The sequence below is a fragment of the Vipera berus genome (assembly GCF_964194415.1).
Source record: "Vipera berus genome assembly, chromosome: 1".
NCBI classification, from domain to species: domain Eukaryota; kingdom Metazoa; phylum Chordata; class Lepidosauria; order Squamata; family Viperidae; genus Vipera; species Vipera berus.
The window spans coordinates 175,611,745-175,634,850 of record NC_138202.1 but is presented as its reverse complement, the minus strand read 5'-3'; the positions used below and the strand labels follow the sequence as shown (position 1 = coordinate 175,634,850).

General features: G+C 40.3%; 1 protein-coding gene across 2 annotated transcripts in view; it reads left to right on the top strand.

Moving 5' to 3' along the window:
- The first annotated feature begins 1,564 nt into the window (after nucleotides 1-1,564).
- The window catches only part of HYCC2 (hyccin PI4KA lipid kinase complex subunit 2), a 33,931-nt gene continuing 12,389 nt past the window's right edge, over nucleotides 1,565-23,106 (top strand). For both annotated transcript variants that reach the window (XM_081315359.1, XM_081315358.1), the window contains exons 1-6: nucleotides 1,565-1,632; nucleotides 1,985-2,086; nucleotides 7,017-7,196; nucleotides 7,863-7,943; nucleotides 8,143-8,258; nucleotides 18,554-18,649. In XM_081315359.1, the coding sequence (XP_081171485.1) occupies nucleotides 1,576-1,632; nucleotides 1,985-2,086; nucleotides 7,017-7,196; nucleotides 7,863-7,943; nucleotides 8,143-8,258; nucleotides 18,554-18,649 (632 nt within the window). In that variant the 5' untranslated portion in view covers nucleotides 1,565-1,575. The remainder of the gene's footprint in view (nucleotides 1,633-1,984; nucleotides 2,087-7,016; nucleotides 7,197-7,862; nucleotides 7,944-8,142; nucleotides 8,259-18,553; nucleotides 18,650-23,106) is intronic.

Here is a 23,106-nt window from a genome sequence, read left to right as displayed (position 1 = left end):
AACTGGTTCACATATCTGGAATTTGGCTGGATAGCAAACAGTATGTTCAGATTAACATGTTTTTTCTTCCACATATCAAGAAGCTGAAGAAATGGAATGATTCAGTACTAAATGTTGAATAAACCAGTAACCTGTAAAGTTGGAGAATTTACAGAATTTTTTCCTCTTAAATATATGTATTATACTGTAATTTTACATGAATGTACATATATGTTAAAGGCTAAGCCTTCACTTGAAGGATTTATGGTTGCGGGCCAACATAATTTAATGGATCTTAACCCAAGGTTGTTTAAATCAGAATAATGTGCCATGAAAATCATTTTATCTTAGCTAATTCTATATTCTTGGTATATTATTTCCTTTTGTTAAATTATTTTTTATTAAATTAGTAGATGTATGAGAATAGCATAAACAAATATAAACACAATATTATATCTCCTTCAGCTGTAGTTGAAAAATAAATCAGGCTCTTGTAAATGTCATTTGTATTATAAAACAATTATACCACGAAAACAATAGGTTTAGCAATAATCTTGCTAAATTGAAGGTTTGTAAATTATTGAAGCTTTTTCTGAATTATTGATCTTTGGATTTCCAATTAATTAACCTCTGTTTCTACTTTTAGTGCATATATATTATAAAGTCATTTCTCCATTAACAACTTATGGCATCTTTAAGAGTCATCCAACTACTATTTTGTTGAAATAATAGTATTGAGATTAGACTTGATCCCATTTAGTGATGGCTGGATATAAAGATGCTATAAACCATTAGTGAGAAAATGGCCAAAAATGTTCTCTGTTGTTAGTGCACTAATATTAGTCTTTAGCACTGCACTCATTCTATTTTAACCTCTAGCAATTATTTCCATTTACCTTAGTGTTGAATTAATTTCCACAATTGTTCCGCTTGTAATCTTTTAGACTCTAGGTGTAAGCTTACCTAACACTTACTTATGCAAAAAGTCAGAACACTTAGATAGCATAATTGCAAAACTTTATAATTTGTTTCAGTTTAAATATTGGATTGACTGGTGGTTAAGTATAAAAATAAAATAAACAATGGATTTGAGGTCAATATTATGACAGAACATTCTTTTATTGTTTAATTTCCTTTCTAGTCTTTCTAAATGTATATTTTTCATACTCCTAATTTATTTAATAGATGTTTTATAACCGCTCACCTGCAAATAAAGGTTCTTGAATTCAAATTCAAACTATATTTATGAAGCCTTTGTACCATCTTTTGTATGAATCCATTATACCCAGATTTATTATAAGATTTACTGTTAGAAGATTTTTCCCCCATGATACAATTCAGTTTTGTCTGACTAACTTTTCTTGGTACCGCATTTGGAAAGAGACTATGGACTGCACTGTGAATATCTGTTGATACAGGCACTCTTTTGCTGTTCCCCCTTTCTGCCCCAGGACCATTTAAAAGTGTAACGCCAGCTAAAATGTTGGGCAATGGGATGATGAATATATGAACTTTCAGAGATAAAATTACATAACTGAGACACTAAAGTTGTTCCCTTTTAATATACTTCTTCAAAGGTAATAAAAGAAGTTTTTTATGAAAATGCTTGGATCAGAACGTGGTGTGGTAGAGGAATGGCTATCAGAATTCAAGGTGAGAATTTTAAAAGGTGAATATGTTTTAATAACTTCTATGTTTGGCTGCTAGATCTGAAGAAATTTTGTGTGATGTCACTGTCAGTGACTCTCCCCCCACTTCTTCCTTTGCGATAGCTTGCTGAGGATTTATAGATATGTTTTCTTTCCTAGCTTGCAGTGGTGGTCCAGAGTACATATAACACTAAGCCAAAATATGGATTGCTTGTTTTTGCTTTTTGCTTAGTGTGATGTATGAATCTCATCGATGTAATTTGGGTCACTGCAGCTTGCTCAATGAACCATGATAAGAAAATTCAAACCAATCTTGATATGAAACATGTTCTTCTTGCTTCTTTTTTTTTTCTTAGGCATTACCTGAAATGCAGATTTCCAATTATGCAGCAACGCTTCATCGGAAGAAAATATTAGTGCCAGCTCTTTATAAAGTTGTTCAAGATCCAAATAATGAGGTACGAAACAATGTGATTGGATGGAAATTTGTCATTAGATTATGGAACCTGCAAGAATATTATTTCAGAATAGCCGTGGAAAATATGCTCATGGTCTTTGGCCTGTTTTTAAAGGAAAAATGCAACTTCCCTTTCCTAAGCATGTTTTTCCGATGCTTGGAAAAATGAAGTGTAATTCTCTTGGTCAAGGATTCTCAAAGAGTCAAGCATGACCTCTTGGGTGTTGTGTGCAACCTGGGAAGAGGGAGGGTCTCATTCCTATCCTGCCTGGATACACGTGGTCCTGATTGAGCTTCTGGCCCCAGGACCAGGCCATGTGCAGGATTCAGGTCCTGGGGCTCTGCTTTTGCTCTTAGCAGACCTAACCATCTATATGAAGTGTCCAAGGCAATCTGGCAATGATTGTCTAGCCTCTTCTTGCTGTTGTATTTTTAAGGTTGTTTCTTTCTGGATTTCTTCCTGGTGGGCATCATTGGCTCATTAGTATCCCAGATATCCTATCGGCACATTGGCCTGTCTCCTTTCATAAAGCATTATCTTCCTGTGAGAAATAGAAGGAAGTGGAGAACCCAAGCTGCCTGGAGTAGGCATATAAATTACAAAATTACATGAGCCAAGTTCTTAAGAATTCATGTGTTGCTCGTAGGAATCTTTTACTCTAAGGCAGGCATGTCAAACTCGCGACGTCATGTGACGTTGTGTGACGTATCGGAGCTTTTTCCCCATTGCCGGCAATGGGGTGGGCGCAGTTTCGTCATGATGCGTCCGGCCCGTGGGCTGGCAGTTTGACACTCCTGCTCTAATGAGTCAAACTTTTCTACAGCAATCTTATGCCAATCTGCTCTTTGTTCCATTGCTTTTTGGTTGGATGGTTGACCCGACTTCTATGTTAAAACACTCTTCAACATGCGACTTTGAAAGCAGACTTTTAAAATCCCGTTTAGTTTTTAAAATGAACTTAGCATTGTATTGTTCTGTTTTATTGTATTTCTTAAGAAGTTAAATGTGTGGGTTGTAATCTGCTAGAATCTTTATAAGGTTGTAAGTAAGATATACAATGTAAGTACAGTCGGAAATAAAAATAGATGTATTAGAAAAGATAATTTTATTTCAAGTGTATTTTACCGACCTGAGTTACTTTTGCTTCTTGTAAGACTTGGTAGATTTTAGTTTTCAGTCTATTTCCTTTTTTATCAGGCTTTTTAAAGTGATTTTATAAAATAGCCTGGTAAAAGCAATTTAATGAACAATTTATTTGATACAATACAAAATGTTAACAAGTAATAAAGGGTCAAAATCTTTTCTGACAAATCTGTAGGCTGTATAAGAGTAGGACAAAGGGATACAATTGCACCTTGAGGCTGGTAATAAAATGATCAGGAAATACAGTACTGTATCCATTTTGAATGAGTCGGATAAATTGCATCCCAGAGTATAAAAGAAACTTGGTAGTGTTCCAGCCGAGTACTGTATATCGTCTTTTGAGAAATCCTGGCGTATCAGTAAAGTGCCAGTTCTTAGAAACTAGTTAAACAGACATTGATAGTTCGGAATATTCCATAGTACGTCATAAAGCAATATATCTCTAAATCAGGGCTTTTCATCCAATGGTATGAGTGCCATTGGTGGTACTTTGGCACCTGGCAGCTGGTATGCGACCATCCTATACAAGTGTAGTGGGGGAGGGGAACGAGCTGAAGCGGTGGCACTACCGCACAAGCCTGAGGGAGAGTCAGCTGCAGTGCACGGCTGTCGGGGCTCTACGGAAGCCGCAGGATTGGCGCCCGCGGCCACATGTTGATTGGTACTTCCAGCACCCCCAGAAGAGAAAAGGAGGAGGAGGAGGTCAGAGAGAGGAGAGGATATAAAAGGAGGAGGTTTTGGCGGGAAAGGGATAGAAAAAAAGACAACAGGGAAAGAGAAGGGGATGGAGAAAGGAAGACGGAGCAGAGTACAGAGGAGGAGTCAGCTGGAGCTGCATCAAAGAGAAGAGGAGGAGGAGGAGGAGGAGGAGGAGGAGGGAACAGAGGAGAAGATAAGCTAAGCTTGTAAGCCGCCCTGAGTCTTCGGAGAAGGGCGGGATATAAATGGAATTAAAATAAATAAATAAATATAAAAGGAGGAGATTTTGGTGGGAAAGGGAAAGAAAAAAAGATGACAGAGAAAGAGACGGAGAAGAGGAGAGGCTTCTTTGAGAAAAGCAAAGGGAGAGAAGGGGATAGAACAGTGCAAAGGTTAATGTCAGAGAAACAGGCACAGGTTTCCCATTAAAAGTGTGGTAAGTGGGTGTACAATAGTCCTCAACCTACGACCACAATTGAGCCCAAAATTTATGTTGGTAAGCGAGAAATTTGTTAAATGAGTTTTGTCTCATTTTATGACTTTTCTTGCCACACTTGTTAAGTGAATCACTGCAGGTGTTAAATTAGTAACAAGCTTGTTCAGTGAATCTTTGCTTCACTGACTTTGCTTGTCAGAAGGATGCAAAAGGAGATCACGTGACCCTGAAACACTGAAACCATCATAAATATGAATCAGTTGCCAAGCATCCGAATATAAATCATGTGACCCTGGGGATGCTGCAATGGTCATAAGTGTGCAAAATGGTCATAAATCACTTTTTTCAGTGCCATTGTAACTTCAAGCAGTCACTAAGCAACCTATACTTTATCACTTTTTTCTTTTTTCTTTTTTTTTTTTTGGTCATCAAGTTTTCAAAATATAGTACTCGAATATTGCCATATCTTAAAAGTGATACAATCTGTGAAAAGGTTGAAAAGCACTGCTCTAAATACTTTGAAAACAATGCAAGTTTTAATTGGAAGTCAACAGAATTTTTTTTTCCAAAAAGTTCTATTAAATTAATGCCTCATTTTTATTGGATAACGTCTTTACTAAATGGTGGGAATACGTGGATATCTTAATTGCAGGTAATAATAATATGTTAAAGTATCCCTTAACATTCAGATCAATAATCTTAATTAAATTTAGGTTAAACATGGCATAACAGTAAGCTAGCTCAAGAACATAACATAACTAGTTCAAAAAGTGTATCCAAAAATATTGATCAACACTTCTTCAGCAAACTAGATGGGAAATATTAAATGAGATTCCTCAAAGTTTATTTGCTGGATTTGACACACTTCTTATTTTTTAACTTGATTAAAGAGGTGGAAAGAATGCTTATCAGGTTGGTTGATGACACAAAATTGGATGAGTTAGCTGAAAACAGGAACTTTTGTTTAGTTTTTTTTATTATATAATCATTGACAGTGTACCAGAAATAAAATTCAGAATACTTGTGATGGTTCAGACAAGTAATCTGAAGAGACTGAAATTTAACATAGACAGATGCAGAATTCTTTAATTAATGGGGATACCTGGCTTGATAATGATATTCTGAAGTCTTAGCATTATAGTTTACTATAAACTATATTGGCAGAAGCAAACTATATAAACGGTATAATCAGAGTCAGTCAGGTCCAAAGCCAAAAATGACAGTAAAATCCAGTCGAGTCAATCCTTTATTGCATACATCTAATGGACAGAGTCTTGCCAAACTAAAGCTATAACCTGCTAACCTACTAGACTTATCCTGAGAGATTCTAAGGCATGGTTACCCTGAAATTCTCCCCTCCTTCCCCATCCAATGGGGAATATGCAGTCTCTAATCTGGTCCTCTCTTTAATGATATTTACTCCCTTTTTCCTGGGAAAGCTCTCTGTTGCCAAAACTCCTATTCACTGATCCTCCGTGTGCACATTGCATCTCAAGAGTCATAGACTACAATGTGGCATAGCTGTAAAAGAAGGGAAAATACAACCAACAAAAGTATTAATTTCCAAAGCACCGAAAACATCTTGCTTTGATACTGTGATCAGTCCCATCTACACATTTAGGCATACTGGAAGAGGTCAGAAAAAGGGATGATGATGATGATGATGATGGACCAGAAATTAAGTCTTGTAAGTGAGATTGAGGGAAATGCTGTGTTAACTTTGAGAAGACAAGACATGAGGTTATAGGATATATTAGAATAGTTCAGATACCTGAAAGAATGCAGTGCAGTAGTTGGTCAGAATCTGTCATTTCATACTTGAAGACATCAAATGAAAGACTTCTTAAAAGTTCATTTGATGTGAAGGTTTGGCAAAAAACATGCTCAGTATAAGAGCAGTTTGTTCTGTACCAGCCTGCTACCGGCCCTGCAGCAAAAGCAGGGACGACCCCTTTACAAACGGCAAGAGGCTGGAATAAAGCCTGCCAAATTTATTCACATAAAACAAGAGCAAGACAAGACACCAACCATAAAACACGAGCTAAGAAGCAGGAACAATCCAAGCGGTTGCCTTCAGCAAACCAGCCCTCCCACACATTCCCCTTAAATACAGTTCAGGGCGTGGCCTCTCTGAGCCTCCTTCCGAGGTGCCCCATTGCCTCCCTCTGTTTACTCCTGACTGACTGCCTCCTGCGTCGGGCGTCCTTGAACAGGGCCAGCTGTGGGTCATCTTCATCCACGCTGTCAGGCTCACACAGCTGGGTCTGCATCGTGACCAGATGAGAGGGGCCTTGCTGGGGGCTCTCATCAAGCTGTCCAATCCCCTCAGCAAGCTCTTCAACACCCTCCTCCTCTGAGTCATCCAACCCAACTGCCGAACCCACAGGCTGACCCTGAATCACAACACAGTTCATCAGTGGAATCGCTTACTAAGACAATTGGTAGACCATCTTTCATTAGATATGTTCAGGAGAAAACTACATGGCTCTCTGTGTGGGATACTTTAATTTAGATTTCTACACTTACTGATGGTTGAATTTGATGTCCTAAATGATTCTTTCCATCTCTAATGATTCTTTTGGCAATGTGCCATTATTAACATTGATCGACATCCGTGATTAAACCACAACAAATATTATTTGTCTCCTCCAGTTTCTGGAACCTGTCTGCCACCAACTGTTTGAACTTTACCGTAGTTCTGAGGTTCGTCTCAAAAGGTTCACATTACAGTTCTTGCCAGAACTCATCTGGGTTTATTTGCGTCTTACTGCCAGCAAAGATAGGCAGAGCAATGGTTGCATCGAAGCCCTACTTCTAGGAATTTACAACTTGGTAAGTAGCACTACAATGAAAATACGCTGACCTTCTGAATCGATGCACCTCAAAACATGGACAAGCCATAGGCTAGTCACCATAAATAAAATCACATGCTCACTATTTGACAGCAGCCCTTAAAATACAGAGTATAAATTCTTGTTGATTTTCAGTATTAAGCAAAACAGGAAAATGATCAGGCTAGGCTTCAGACTTTTCAGGAGTAAAATAAAACTGAACCCTTCCTTCTGAGCATTACTCCCTGAAAATCCCAGGCCTTTCTTTGCACAATGTCTTCTTCAGAAAGGCCTATTTGTCTCTCTCTGATCATTTTTGATATCTCACGGACAGTTACCTTTTCTGAGTTGCCAGACTGGTTGTTCTGATGAGGTTTCAAAGAATATTACTCTGCTGGTTAACTTACCAATTTTTGTATGTGATTTGTATGTTAATGTTTCCTGTAAGTCACCGTATGTTTTTAAACATAACGACAAAATAAAATGGAATAAAGTTGTGGAAAGCCCGCTGCTCTACAAATTGTATCCTGGTCTGTTGCTAAAACAAAGTCTTCATCTTCCATTAAAAGATTATTCTCTTACTTTGTGAATGTTTATTTTGCTGGCTTTAAGATGACTTAATTATATGTATTAACTTACCTTTCCAAATGTTTTTATATTACTGTAGGAAATTGCTGACAAAGATGGGAATAATAAAATTTTATCTTTTACTATCCCTTCCTTATCAAAACCTTCAATTTACCACGAGGTAAGAATACAGTCGTATTCTTAGGCTTCTGATAAGAAAGTAGTTTGAGCGTAACAGTTATTTCTAAGAGAAAGCTGTCAAATTAAATTGGACTTTCTAAACTGTGTACAATAATTAGACCTTCCTTCTTGTTAGACTTTATTTGTGGTATCTTGAAATTATGCCTAAATAACATTGTCACCATTTTATAATCCCTAAGCCCTCTACCATTGGATCCATGGCTTTGACTGAGGGAGCCCTGTGTCAGCATGACCTCATCAGAGTAGTTTATAGTGACCTTCATCCTCAAAGAGAAACATTCACTGCGCAAAACAGGTAAGCAACTGATGTAGTATATCTTACCATAACAGTCCAAATATCTTAAAAGATAGATGTTTCTTGACTTTGAAGTGTGAGATAGTTGAATAGAGCAGGAAATATTAGAGTTGTCTATTGTTGTTGTTGTTGTTAGTTGCGAAGTCGTGTCCGACCCATCGCGACCCTATGGACAATGTTCCTCCAGGCCTTCCTGTCCTCTACCATCTTCTGGAGTCCATCTAGGCTCACACCTACTGCTTCAGTGACTCCATCCAGCCACCTCATTCTCTGTCGTCCCCTTCTTCTATTGCCCTCAATCTTTCCCAGCATTAGGCTCTTCTCCAGTGAGTCCTTCCTTCTCATTAGGTGGCCAAAGTATTTGAGTTTTAGCTTCAGGATCTGGCCTTCTAAAGAGCAGTCAGGGTTGATCTCCTCTAGGACTGACCGGTTTGATCGCCTTGCAGTCCAAGGGACTCGCAGGAGTCTTCTCCAGCACCATAGTTCAAAGGCCTCAATTCTTTGGCGCTCAGCCTTTCTGATGGTCCAACTTTCACTGCCATACATTGCAACTGGGAAGACCATAGCCTTGACTATACGCACTTTTGTTGGCAGGGTGATGTCTCTGCTTTTTAGTGTGCTGTCTAGATTTGCCATGGCTTTCCTCCCGAGGAGCAAGCGTCTTTTAATTTCTTGGCTACAGTCCCCATCTGCAGTGATCTTGGAGCCCAGGAAAATAAAATCTGTCACTACCTCCATTTCTTCCCCATCTATTTGCCAGGAGTTGAGAGGGCCGGGTGCCATGATCTTGGTTTTCTTAATGTTTAGTTTCAACCCAAGTTTTGCACTCTCCTTCTTCACCTGCAACAAGAGACTCTTTAGTTCTTCTTCACTTTCTGCCATTAGAGTGGTATCATCTGCATATCTTAGGTTGTTGATGTTTCTTCCGGCAATCTTAATTCCAACATTTGATTCATCTAGCCCTGCCTTTCTCATGATGTGCTCTGCATATAAGTTAAATAGGCAAGGCGACAGTATACAGCCTTGCCGGACTCCTTTCCCAATTTTGAACCAATCAGTGGTTCCGTGTCCAGTTCTCACTGTTGCTTCTTGGCCCGCATATAGATTTCTCAAGAGACAAATAAGATGGTCTGGTATGCCCATCTCTTTAAGGACTTGCCACAGTTTGTTATGATCCACACAATCAAAGGCTTTAGCATAGTCAATGAAGCAGAAGTAGATGTTTTTCTGGAACTCTCTAGCTTTCTCCATGATCCAGCGTATGTTAGCAATTTGATCTCTAGTTCCTCTGCCTCTTCGAAATCCTGCCTGTACTTCTGGTAGTTCTCGATCCACATACTGCTGGAGTCTAGCTTGTAGAATTTTAAGCATAACTTTACTAGCGTGAGAAATGAGTGCAATGGTGCGATAGTTTGAACATTCTTTGGCACTGCCTTTCTTTGGAATTGGAATGTAAACTGATCTTTTCCAATCCTGTGGCCACTGTTGAGTTTTCCAAATTTGCTGGCAAATTGAGTGTAGCACTTTTACTGCATCGTCTTTTAAGATTTTGAATAGCTCAGCTGGAATACTGTCACCTCCACTAGCTTTGTTGTTGCTCAGCTTTTCTAAGGCCCACTTCACTTCACATTCTAGGATGTCTGGCTCGAGGTCAGTGACCACCTCATTGTGATTATCAGGGACGTTAAGCTCATTCTTGTATAGTTCTTCTGTGTAATTTTGCCACCTCTTCTTAATCTCTTCTGCCTCTGTTAGGTCCCTGCCATTTTGGTCCTTTATCATGCCCATTTTTGCATGAAACGTTCCTTTCATCTCTCCAATTTTCTTGAAAAGATCTCTGGTCCTCCCTATTCTATTGTTTTCTTCTATTTCTTTGCATTGTTCATTTAAGAAGGCATTCTTATCTCTTCTAGCTATTCTTTGGAATTCTGCATTTAATTGGGCGTATCTTTCTTTTTCTCCCTTGCCTTTCGCTTCCCTCCTTTCCTCAGCTATTTGCAAAGCTTCCTCAGACAGCCATTTTGCTTTCTTGCATTTCTTTTTCTTTGGGATGGTTTTGGTTGCTACCTGTTGTACAACGTTGCGAACCTCTGTCCATAGTTCTTCAGGCACTCTGTCTATCAGATCTAATTCCTTAAATCTATTTGTCACCTCTACTGTATATTCAACAGGGATATGATTTAATTCATACCTGACTGGCCTAGCGCTTTTCCCTACTTTCTTTAATTTAAGCCTAAACTTTGCAACAAGAAGCTCATGGTCTGAGCCACAGTCAGCTCCTGGTCTTGTTTTTACTGACTGTATAGAGCTTCTCCATCTTTGGCTGCAGAGCATATAGTCAATCTGATTTCTGTGTTGACCGTCTGGTGATGTCCATGTGTAGAGCCGTCTCTTGGGTTGTTGGAAAAGAGTGTTTGCTATGACCATCGTATTCTCTTGACAAAATTCTATCAGCCTGTGCCCTGCTTCATTTTGTACTCCAAGGCCAAACTTGCCTGTTATTCCCGTTATCTTTTGGCTTCCTACTTTAGCATTCCAATCCCCCATGATGATAAGGACATCATTTTTGGGTGTTAGTTCTATAAGGTGCTGTAGGGCTTCATAGAACCGGTCAATTTCATCCTCTTCAGCACCGGTGGTTGGGGCATAGACTTGGACTACTGTGATATTGAATGGTTTGCCTTGGATTCGAACTGAGATCATTCTGTCATTTTGAGGATTGTATCCCAGTATTGCTTTTCCTATTTTTTTATTGACTATGAAGGCTACTCCATTTCTTCTGAGGGATTCTTGCCCGCAGTAGTATACCTGATGGTCATCTGAATTAAATTCACCCATTCCTGTCCATTTTAGTTCGCTGATACCTAAGATGTCGATGTTTAGTCTTGTCATCTCTTGTTTGACCACGTCCAGCTTTCCTTGATTCATGGATCTTACATTCCAGGTTCCTATGGAGAAAAAATCTTTACAGCATCGGACTTTCCTTTCACCACCAGACATATCCACAGCTGAGCGTCCTTTCGGCTTTGGCCCAGTCGCTTCATTCTTTCTGGCGCTACTAGTACTAGTCCTCTGCTCTTCCCCAGTAGCATATTGGACGCCTTCCGACCTGAGGGGCTCATCTTCCAGCGTCATATCGTTTTGCCTTTTAGTACTGTCCATAGGGTTTTCATGGCAAAGATACTGGAGTGGTTTGCCATTTCCTTCTCCAGTGGATCACGTTTTGTCAGAACTCTCTGCTATGACCTTTCCGTCTTGGGTGGCCCTGCACGGCATAGCTCATAGCTTCATTGAATTACGCAAGCCCCTTCGCCACGACAAGGCAGTAATCCATGAAGGGGAGAGTTGTCTATTAGGTAGAATCTAATGGGTACCTTCCAAACTCTTTAATAATCTGGATTTATAGGCACCTTTGAAATACAGGTAGTCCTCGACATACGATGGCAATTGAGCCCAACATTTCTGTTGTTCAGTAAGACATTTGTTAAATGCGTTTGCCCCATTTTACAACCTTCCTTGTTGCAGTTGTTAAGTGAATCACGGCAGTTGTTTAGTTAGTAGCAAGATTAAGTTAATCTGGCTTTTTCATTGACTTTGTTCGTCAGGTGGTCACAAAAGGTGATCACATGACCCTGGGACACTGCGACCGTCATAGATATGAACCAGTTGCCAAGCGCCTGAATTTTGATCACGTGATAACAGTGATGCTGCAAAGGTTGTAAGTGTGAAAAATGGTTGTAAGTCACTTTTTTCAGTGTCATTGTAATTTTGAACAGTCACTAAGCGAACTATTGTAGGTTGAGAACTACTTGTGGTCATGATCTTGCTAAACTCAGGTTTCCATTTTGTACATCATTGTGAATTCATTAACTGAACTCAAATTGTATTATTTTTGTTTATATTTTGTATAAAGAAATTGGAGGCTATTTGTGTTTTTACTTTATTTATTTTTTTGCAATTTTAGTTATTGCCACAGACAAATAACAGGAAAATATGGATTACACATGGTAAGGCAAGACAGAGAAATAAAAAGATAATGAAGTAAAATAAATCAACAAAAGATAAGCTGACATTTAGTATGTGGTACCTGAGAATTCTAAACCAGGAATCTCCTGATAGCACTAGTAGTTGCAAGAACCTGAATACCATATTAATTACTTCAGGAGACACATGAACTAAATGAAAACAAGTTCTCTCTTCAGTCGTCTCTTCTCCTTCAGTCAGAACAATTTATATAGCAGGGGGATTATTGCACGTGTGCACCAAACAATGTAAAAAGGGCAGGGTAAATAAATGTTAGTAATGGACTCAATATCCCTCATTTGATAGGGGCATTTTCCCCTGTAATACCACAGAAGATAGAGAATTAACCCAGGAAAAACCTCTTTAATCAGAATCACTTGAATGTTCAGTTCTGCACATCCCAGTGTAAAAAGGACGATGATAAACTGAAGCTTGTCCAGAGAAGAACAGTCAAGAAGGTGAAAGAATTGAAAATCAAGTCCTTAGAAAAACAATTAAAAGACTTAGGTGCATGTTTACAGTAGGTTGCAGAAGAGACGTTGAGAGGAAATGTGATAGCTGTCTTCAGATATCTGAATATTCAAATATTGTACAGGGTTTTGACTTGTTCTCAATTGTTTCAGGAAATAAGAGTATACTTAATGGCATGGAACTTTAAGGATGTGGATTCAGATTAGACATTTTGAGAGTGAGAAGCTGTAAGTCAGTGGAATAGGTTAAAAAATGGAATGGTTTCTTCTCCTTCACTGGAGGTTTTCAGATGGAGGTGGACAGTGCTTTTTTTGTAAAAGAAAAAGGTGCCGGAACTCACACATGTCATACAACCCGCCTTGCCTACCCTATAAGGTTCCATCCAAAAAAGGTGCCGGAACTCCGTTCTGAGAGTTCTATGAGAAAAAAAAGCCCTGGAGGTGGATGATATAGGGATGATGCAGTGAAACCTGCAATATACAGGGAAAGACTTGATGCCATCTTAGGTATCTTCCAATTCTATTTTTGTTGTTGTTAGTTGCGAAGTCGTGTCCAACCCATCGCGACCCTATGGACAATGTTCCTCCAGGCCTTCCTGTCCTCTACCATCTTCTGGAGTCCAGTTAAGCTCACGCCTACTGCTTCAGTGACTCCATCCAGCCACCTCATTCTCTGTCGTCCCCTTCTTCTATTGCCCTCAATCTTTCCCAGCATTAGGCTCTTCTCCAGTGAGTCCTTCCTCCTCATTAGGTGGCCAAAGTATTTGAGTTTTAGCTTCAGGATCTGGCCTTCTAAAGAGCAGTCAGGGTTGATCTCCTCTAGGACTGACCGGTTTGATCGCCTTGCAGTCCAAGGGACTCGCAGGAGTCTTCTCCAGCACCAGAGTTCAAAGGCCTCAATTCTTTTGCGCTCAGCCTTTCTTATGGTCCAACTTTCACTGCCATACATTGCAACTGGGAAGACCATAGCCTTGACTATACGCACTTTTGTTGACAGGGTGATGTCTCTGCTTTTTAGTGTGCTGTCTAGATTTGCCATGGCTTTCCTCCCTAGGAGCAAGCGTCTTTTAATTTCTTGACTACAGTCCCCATCTGCAGTGATCTTGGAGCCCAGGAAAATAAAATCTGTCACTACCTCCATTTCTTCCCCATCTATTTGCCAGGAATTAAGAGGGCCGGATGCCATGATCTTGGTTTTCTTAATGTTTAGTTTCAACCCAACTTTTGCACTCTCCTTCTTCACTCGCAACAAGAGACTCTTCAGTTCCTCTTCACTTTCTGCCATTAGAGTGGTATCATCTGCATATCTTAGGTTGTTGATATTTCTTCCAGCAATCTTAATTCCAACTTTTGATTCATCTAGCCCTGCCTTTCTCATGATGTGCTCTGCATATAAGTTAAATAGGCAAGGCGACAGTATACAGCCTTGCCGGACTCCTTTCCCAATTTTGAACCAATCAGTGGTTCCGTGTCCAGTTCTCACTGTTGCTTCTTGGCCCGCATATAGGTTTCTCAAGAGACAAATAAGATGTTCTGGTACTCCCATCTCTTTAAGAACTTGCCACAGTTTGTTATGATCCACACAATCAAAGGCTTTAGCATAGTCAATGAAGCAGAAGTAGATGTTTTTCTGGAACTCTCTAGCTTTTTCCATGATCCAGCGTATGTTGGCAATTTGATCTCTAGTTCCTCTGTCTCTTCGAAATCCTGCCTGTACTTCTGGTAGTTCTCGATCCACATACTGCTGGAGTCTAGCTTGTAGGATTTTAAGCATAACTTTACTAGCATGAGAAATGAGTGCAATGGTGCGATAGTTTGAACATTCTTTGGCACTGCCTTTCTTTGGAATTGGAATGTAAACTGATCTTTTCCAATCCTGTGGCCACTGTTGAGTTTTCCAAATTTGCTGGCAAATTGAGTGTAGCACTTTTACTGCATCGTCTTTTAAGATTTTGAATAGCTCAGCTGGAATACTGTCACCTCCACTAGCTTTGTTGTTGCTCAGCTTTTCTAAGGCCCACTTCACTTCACATTCTAGGATGTCTGGCTCGAGGTCAGTGACCACCTCATTGTGATTATCAGGGACGTTAAGCTCATTCTTGTATAGTTCTTCTGTGTAATTTTGCCATCTCTTCTTAATCTCTTCTGCCTCTGTTAGGTCCCTGCCATTTTGGTCCTTTATCATGCCCATTTTTACATTGAACGTTCCCTTCATCTCTCCAATTTTCTTGAAAAGATCTCTGGTCCTCCCTATTCTATTGTTTTCTTCTATTTCTTTGCACTGTTCATTTAAGAAGTCATTCTTATCTCTTCTAGCTATTCTCTGGAATTCTGCATTCAATTGGGCGTATCTTTCTTTTTCTCCCTTGCCTTTTGCTTCCCTCCTTTCCTCAGCTATTTGCAAAGCTTCCTCAGACAGCCATTTTGCTTTCTTGCATTTCTTTTTCTTTGGGATGGTTTTGGTTGCTACCTCTTGTACAATGTTGCGAACCTCTGTCCATAGTTCTTCAGGCACCCTGTCTATCAGATCTAATTCCTTAAATCTATTTGTCACCTCTACTGTATATTCAACAGGGATATGATTTAATTCATACCTGACTGGCCTAGTGCTTTTCCCTACTTTCTTCAGTTTAAGCTTAAACTTTGCAACAAGAAGCTCATGGTCTGAGCCACAGTCAGCTCCTGGTCTTGTTTTTATTGACTGTATAGAGCAGGGGTCAGCAACCTGAAACAGTGAAAGAGCCACTCGGAACCGGTTCCCTCACAAAAGGAAAAACTGGGAGCCGCAAAAAATGTGTACACATGCGCGTACATACGCACATGCACAGAACAGGATTTGACTGAAGAGTGGAGCCAAGGCGAGATATGCACCTACCCTGCATATTTGAATTGATTGGTTAAACTTTTTTAGTCCCACTTTTTTTTTTGGACTGCACATGGCAGAGGACTGGGAGCCACAGGAGACGGCTGAAAGAGCCGCATGCGGCTCCGGAGCCGCGGGTTGCAGACCTGTGGTATAGAGCTTCTCCATCTTTGGCTGCAGAGTACATAGTCAATCTGATTTCTGTGTTGACCGTCTGGTGATGTCCATGTGTAGAGCCGTCTCTTGGGTTGTTGGAAAAGGGTGTTTGCTATGACCATCGTATTCTCTTGACAAAATTCTATCAGCCTGTGCCCTGCTTCATTTTGTACTCCAAGGCCAAACTTGCCTGTTATTCCGGTTATCTTTTGGCTTCCTACTTTAGCATTCCAATCCCCCATGATGATAAGGACATCATTTTTTGGTGTTAGTTCTATAAGGTGCTGTAGGGCTTCATAGAACCGGTCAATTTCATCCTCTTCAGCACCGGTGGTTGGGGCATAGACTTGGACTACTGTGATATTGAATGGTTTGCCTTGGATTCGAACTGAGATCATTCTGTCATTTTGAGGATTGTATCCTAGTATTGCTTTTCCTACTCTTTTATTGACTATGAAGGCTACTCCATTTCTTCTGAGGGATTCTTGCCCGCAGTAGTATACCTGATGGTCATATGAATTAAATTCACCCATTCCTGTCCATTTTAGTTCGCTGATACCTAAGATGTCGATGTTCAGTCTTGTCATCTCTTGTTTGACCACGTCCAGCTTTCCTTGATTCATGGATCTTACATTCCAGGTTCCTATGGAGAAAGAATCTTTACAGCATCGGACTTTCCTTTCACCACCAGACATATCCACAGCTGAGCGTCCTTTCGGCTTTGGCCCAGTCGCTTCATTCTTTCTGGCGCTACTAGTACTAGCCTTCTGCTCTTCCCCAGTAGCATATTGGACGCCTTCCGACCTGAGGGGCTCATCTTCCAGCGTCATATCGTTTTGCCTTTTGGTACTGTCCATAGGGTTTTCATGGCAAAGATACTGGAGTGGGTTGCCATTTCCTTCTCCAGTGGATCACGTTTTGTCAGAACTCTCTGCTATGACCTGTCCGTCTTGGGTGGCCCTGCACGGCATAGCTCATAGCTTCATTGAATTACGCAAGCCCCTTCGCCACGACAAGGCAGTAATCCATGAAGGGGTCCAATTCTATGGTTCTGCGTTAATAAAATAATTAGCTGGGAAACATGGTCTTCCACCTGAGCCAACTCCATAACTGAAAGTATCTAATCAATTTGAAGATTGATATAAAAAGCACACCATTTTAATTTTGAATTGGCCCTAATGAGTTTAGATTAAAAAACAAACCCTGTGAGGTTATGCTTTCTCTGGTCTACCTCAGTGCTTTACTTCCAAGCTGAGAGAAAGTCATCCAAGTTTTTTTTTGTCTTAAGAGTAAGTGATGGTAAGTCTTTCCTCTCCACCAGATACCATCTGGGCCATGCATCTATCACTTGAGCTGTAGAGAGAGTAGGTATTTCATCAGCATAGGCGAACTGAGGTTAAATTATGCCCATTTTGGGCATAAGAAATTCAGTGGAGAAGTATACAGCTGTGCTTCCTTCCTTTTTGACACATTGAAGCGCATCTGACTTGCATTAATGTTTTCATGTAATTTCATGATCAGAAGCAGTAATCTCTGATCAGTGAAGAAGTTTGTAAGGTTCACCCAAAGTCAATCCCCAGAGATTGAATCAAATGAAGAAAGATGGTGTATAGGGCCCTTTTTGGCTGACTCATTATTTTGTCATTAAGTGCTGCAACAGTATACAGTGATTGAATATGGATTGTCCTAAACTATGTCCTGCTTATTTATCAGCCAAAGTAATTCCTGCAATTAGTACAGGTTCGAGTCCCACCAGGCTCAAGGTTGACTCAGCCTTCCATCCTTCCGAGGTAGGTAAAATGAGGACCCAGATTGTTGGGGGCAATAAGCTGACTTTGTAAAAATGCTGCTGGGGGGGGGGGGGGCGAAAGCCCTAATAAGCAGGCATATACATAGAATGAAGGCTACTGCTAAGCTTGTAAGCCGCCCTGAGTCTTCGGAGAAGGGCGGGATATAAATGGAATTAAAATAAAAATAAATAAAATAAATGACTGACAGTTACTAGTTGTAATCCTGATCTTTTGGGGTTTGACAAGCATGATTGATAAGACTGAATAAGGCAGTGTCAAGATTTATCTTTGATAGGCACCTGTTCTAGACCAAGCAAACCAATAGAGATTAAGTTTCTGTAGTTTACTTCATAAAATTGGAAATTTAGCAGCACGGCAGTCCGCATACTTAGGAGCACACATACCATCAAAGTCCACAAGCACACAGAAGCTTGCCTGCAATGATTCCAACTCCCAGATAGTGAGCAAATCACACTCTGCTATGTTCACAGGGAAGGTCTGAGGTCAAAATATTAGCATTTCAGAATGCAAGACTTTTGAGGCATAAGCACAAGGAGCCCAGGTTGGATTTGTTGCTCCCAACAGAGGTTTGCTACCTAGCAATCACTCTTATGTAACTTGGAATCCTCATTTTCTAATCATTACACAGTTGTTCCTGATGAGTGCTGGCAGATCCTCAGATGTTTGTTTTGACAGTTCCCAGTGATAACATTTATTTGGCACATCTGGAGCAGACACCTTGCCGGTCTTCCAAGCCTGAGTCTGCTATGACTCTCAGTAGAGCTCCAATTCCATCCCGCTGCCTTCCTCGGTTGAAAATATTTTTGTCTTTGGATATTTAATTGTTCTATTGTATCTTCCAAGACTACTATATCAAATCCAAATGAAGTGAACTCAAAAGAGAACTATTTTGTACTTTTTTAAACCCGTCAATAAGAATGATTTTGCAATAGTATATTAACTGTTTCAATCTGTTCCATTTTGTCTCTCTAGGTTTGAAGTGCTGAGCTTTCTTATGCTGTGTTATAATTCTGCTATTGTCTATATGCCTGCCTCTTCCTATCAGTCACTTTGCAAGATGGGTTCTAGGTAAGAATGATGCACTTTATGGTTGAGGGGAATGTTTTTCATTGGCTTTTTCAAATGTTATGAAAAGAAAAAAGGCTTTATACACCCGTGAGACAATATTTGAATATTGATTATTTGCCATAATTTGTCCTATATATGTGTGTGTGTGTTATATGGAGATTCAGGCTGGTTGCAGATGTACAGTGAAATATGGTTAATGAGATGTAGTAGTGGAGGGTAACATATAAAACATACTTTTCAAAACATGATGCCAAATAACAAAACATGGATCATAATGATCATGATGCAAGCTGTGTCCTTTTATATTAGTGCCACAACATTGCAGATACATATGTACAAGATAGAGTTTGTACTGCAACATCAAGATGCAGGTTTCATCAGTTAATCTTCCATTAGGGAAGGATTGAACCAACTTCCCTTATGGAGATTGAATCATATATGTTGTTCCATATCCCTTTTATTGTTGTTGTTGTTTTCTGTGTGATGAATTAAGATAAACAGGAGAAAAGTCTGTGTCCCATTCTGAAAACTCAGTTTTAATGAAGATTATCCAAAACAGATCTTAAGGAGCATCCTTTTTTAAAAACCTGGTTAGCAATAGAAATAGGTAATATGTAGTCTACTTTCTAAGCCAACCTGTAATGCAGGGGTCCCCAACCCCCAAGCCGTGCACCATTACCGCTCCATGGCCTGTTGGGAACCGGGCTGCTCAAGCAGTGGGCGAACCTGGCAGAGCTTTATTTGCATATGTGTTAGATTTTTTTGCATGCACAAAACCATCTCCTCCCCCGCCGCTGGTCCGTGTAGCCAAAAAGGTTATGGACCATTGCTTTAAAGGATCTAAATAATGACAAAAACAGAAGCAATATGAAAAGGGCCTATACACTCTTGATTGTCATTAGTTTATTTCCTGTTTCATTTCATTTTTTATATGTCTTTTCCCACAAAGATGAATCAATAATTATTTTCTAGTTCTGCAATATTTGTGCCAAGCATATACTGGATCCATGCCTTTAATGAATCCATTCTAAAAATCCAATGATCAGCTTGGGTTACAGGTGGAATATCCTTAGAGGAAAAAGACACTTCAGCGCCATGGTGCTGAAAATCTTTTCAGAGGAAAATTGATATTTGAGTCTAAAGTGTGCGCTCTTACAGCTTTTCTCCCTTTAGAATCCTTTTGGTGGCCAAATTTTAATTTGTTTATTGTTAAAAGGATATTCTTGTCTTAGGCTTTGGCTGGATTTCCAATTTTTTTCTTGCTGCAGGTAAATGTTAGGTGGACATTGAAGATTGTTACTTGGATACTTTCCATAATTGTGATTAGATGTAATTTGATTGAGACTGATACTGAACTGCAGAAATAATTGCTGAGAGATTTCAGTGGGAATAGATTGGCAGCTTCTACAAAAATCAAGTTTGTGATGGTAGGATGTTTTCAGGCAAAATTTCATAAAGTAGAAAATATTGTGAACGATAATAGTCACTTTCTACTATGTCATCCCGTGATATTGTAACCATCTTTCATTGTAGTTTTATACAGAGACAGGATTATTTTAGTGGCATGTATTAATGGTTTATGTAGATATTACAAAATTAAATATATTAACAACCAGAATATCTGTTGTTAAACAAGATGGTTGTTGTTGAATTGTGCTCAATTTTATGAACTTTTTGCCACAGTTGTTAAGAAAATTACTGCAGTTATTAAGTGAATCGTGCAATCGTTAAGTGAATTTGGCTTTTCGCATTGACTTTGCTAATCAGAAGCTGGCTGGAAAGATTGCAAAAAGCAGTTATGTGACCCTGTGATGCTGCAGCCATCATAAATACATGCCACTTGCCGAACACCCAAATTTTGATCACCTGACTGTGGGAAGGCTGCATTGGTTGTCAATGTGAGGACTGTTGTAAGTCACCATCTAACAGTGAACGGTTGCTAAACAAGGGCTACCCATACTTTGTTGCATCTATCTTCAAATACTTTGGTTTCTAATTTAAGTGAGTAGTTTACTCACAATAGTATATACCACGGGTCGGCAACCCACGGCTCTGGAGCCGCATGCGGCTCTTTCAGCCTTCTGCGGCTCCCAGCCATCCTCCGCCATTTGCAGAGAGAGAGAGAGAGAGACAGAGAGACAGAGACAGAGATAGAGACAGGCAGACAGACAGAGAGAAATTTGTGCTTCCCTTCTCTCTCTCTCTCTCTCTCTCTCTCTCTCTCTCTCTCTCTCTCTCTCTCTCTCTCTCTCTCTCTGTTTGTGTGTGTGTGTGTGTGTGTGTGTGTGTGTAAAAAAGAGTGGCCTTATGCTGTTCTCCGAGAAGCTGACAAGCTTATCGGGCGGGGCTCCTGCCTTTGCTGCGTCTCCACAGGAAACAGGAAGCAGCAGAAAACAGGGCAGGAGAGCCAGCCCAATAAGAATGTGTGTCTGCTTGTCCAAGAACAGCGTGAAGCCAGCTTGCCAGGTGAGCAGAAGATCAGAGAGAGGGAGAGAGGGGGAGAGAGAGAGAGAGAACTCATGCACAGCAGCCTCTATTTCTTTTTAATTAAACTCTTCAATCAAGCTCCTCTCCTTGTGTGTGTGCACACGCCCACGAGGGTTTTACAGCTCCTAGTGTTTTTTTCCTGTGGGAAATGGGTCCAAGTGGCTCTTTGAGTGTTTAAGGTTGCCGACCCCTGGTATATACCACTCAGGAAACACATACAGTTGCAAGAAAAAGTATGTGAACCCTTTGGGATTACGTGGAGTTTTGCATGAATTGGCCATAAAATGCGCTCTAAACGTCATGTAAGTCACAACAATAGAAAAACACAGTCTGCTTAAAATAATACTACACAAACTAGCTGTTGTCATGTTTTAATTGAACATAAGATGGAAACATTCACAGTGCAGGGTGGAAAAAGTATGTGAACCATTGGACTTAATAACTGGTTGACCCTCCTTTGGCAGCAATAACCTCAACCAAATGTTTCCTGTAGTTGCAGATCAGACCTGCACAACGATCTGGAGTAATTTTGGACCACTCCTCTGCACAAAACTGTTTCAGTGTAGCAATATTCTTGGGATGTCTGAGGGAACACTTGCTGCCGGCATCAAGTTCCCTTCGTCCTGTGCGCTCCCACAGGGAGGGCCTTCTCAGAGTGCCGCTGGCAAAGGATTGCCGGCAGGCAACACCCAGGGGGAGCCCTTCTCTGTGGGCGCGCGTGCCCTCTGGAACCAGTTACCCGTAGACCTTAGGACTGCCCCTGATTTTCGTTCGTTCCGCCGGGACCTGAAGACCTGGCTCTTTGAGCTTTCCGGACAGGACTGAGGATTTTTTAATTTTTTAACTTATTGTAATTGGGTTTTTAATCAGAGTTATAGGGGTTTTAGATTTTAATTAAGGATAATTTAATTATTTTAATTGTTATTAATTTTTGTATTGTGATGTTGTTTAATTGCCTTGTGAACCGCCCTGGGTCCTGCGGGAGAAGGGCGGTATATAATTTTTATAAATAATAATAATAATAATGTTTGGTGTGAATCGCGCTCTTAAGGTCATGCCACAGCATTTCAATCGGGTTGAGGTCAGGACTCTGACTGGGCCACTCCAGAAGGCGTATTATGTTCTGTTGAAGCCATTGTTTTGTTGAATTACTTGTATGCTTTGGGTCATTGTCCTGTTGCATCACCCATCCTCTGCGGAGCTTCAGTTGGCGGACAGATGGTCGTACGTTTTCCTGCAAAATGTCCTGATAAACTCTGGAATTCATTTTCCCATCAATGACAACAATCCGTCCAGGCCCTGAGGCAGCAAAGCAGCCCCAAACCATGATGCTCCCTCCGCCATGTTTTACAGTGGGGATGAGGTTTTGATGTTGGTGTGCTGTGCCTTTTTTTCTCCACACATAGTGTTGTGTGTTTTTCCCAAACAACTCAATTTTGGTTTCATCTGTCCACAGTATATTTTGCCAGTAGTGCTGTGGAACATCCAGGTGCTCTTTTGCAAACTTCAAATGTGCTGCAATATTTTTTTTGGACAGCAACGGCTTCCTACGTGGTGTCCTCTCATGTACTCCATTCTTGTTTAATGTTTTCCTTATTGTAGATGTGTCAACAAAAATGTTAGCATGTGCCAGAGATTTCTGTAGGTCTTTAGCTGACACTCTAGAATTCTTCTTTACCTCATTAAGCATTATGCGCTGTGCTCTTGCAGTCATTTTTACAGGACGACCACGCCTAGGGAAAGTAGCAACAGTGCTAAACTTTCTCAATTTGTAGACAGTCTGTCTTACCGTGGACACATGAATATCAAGGCTTTTGGAGATACTTTTGTAACCCTTTCCAGCTTCATGCAAGTCAACAATTCTTGACTGTAGGTCTTCTGAGAGCTCTTTTCTGCGAGGCATGGTTCACATCAGACAGTGCTTCTTGAGACCAGTAAACCCAAAACAGGTGTGTGTTTTTAAAGGGCAG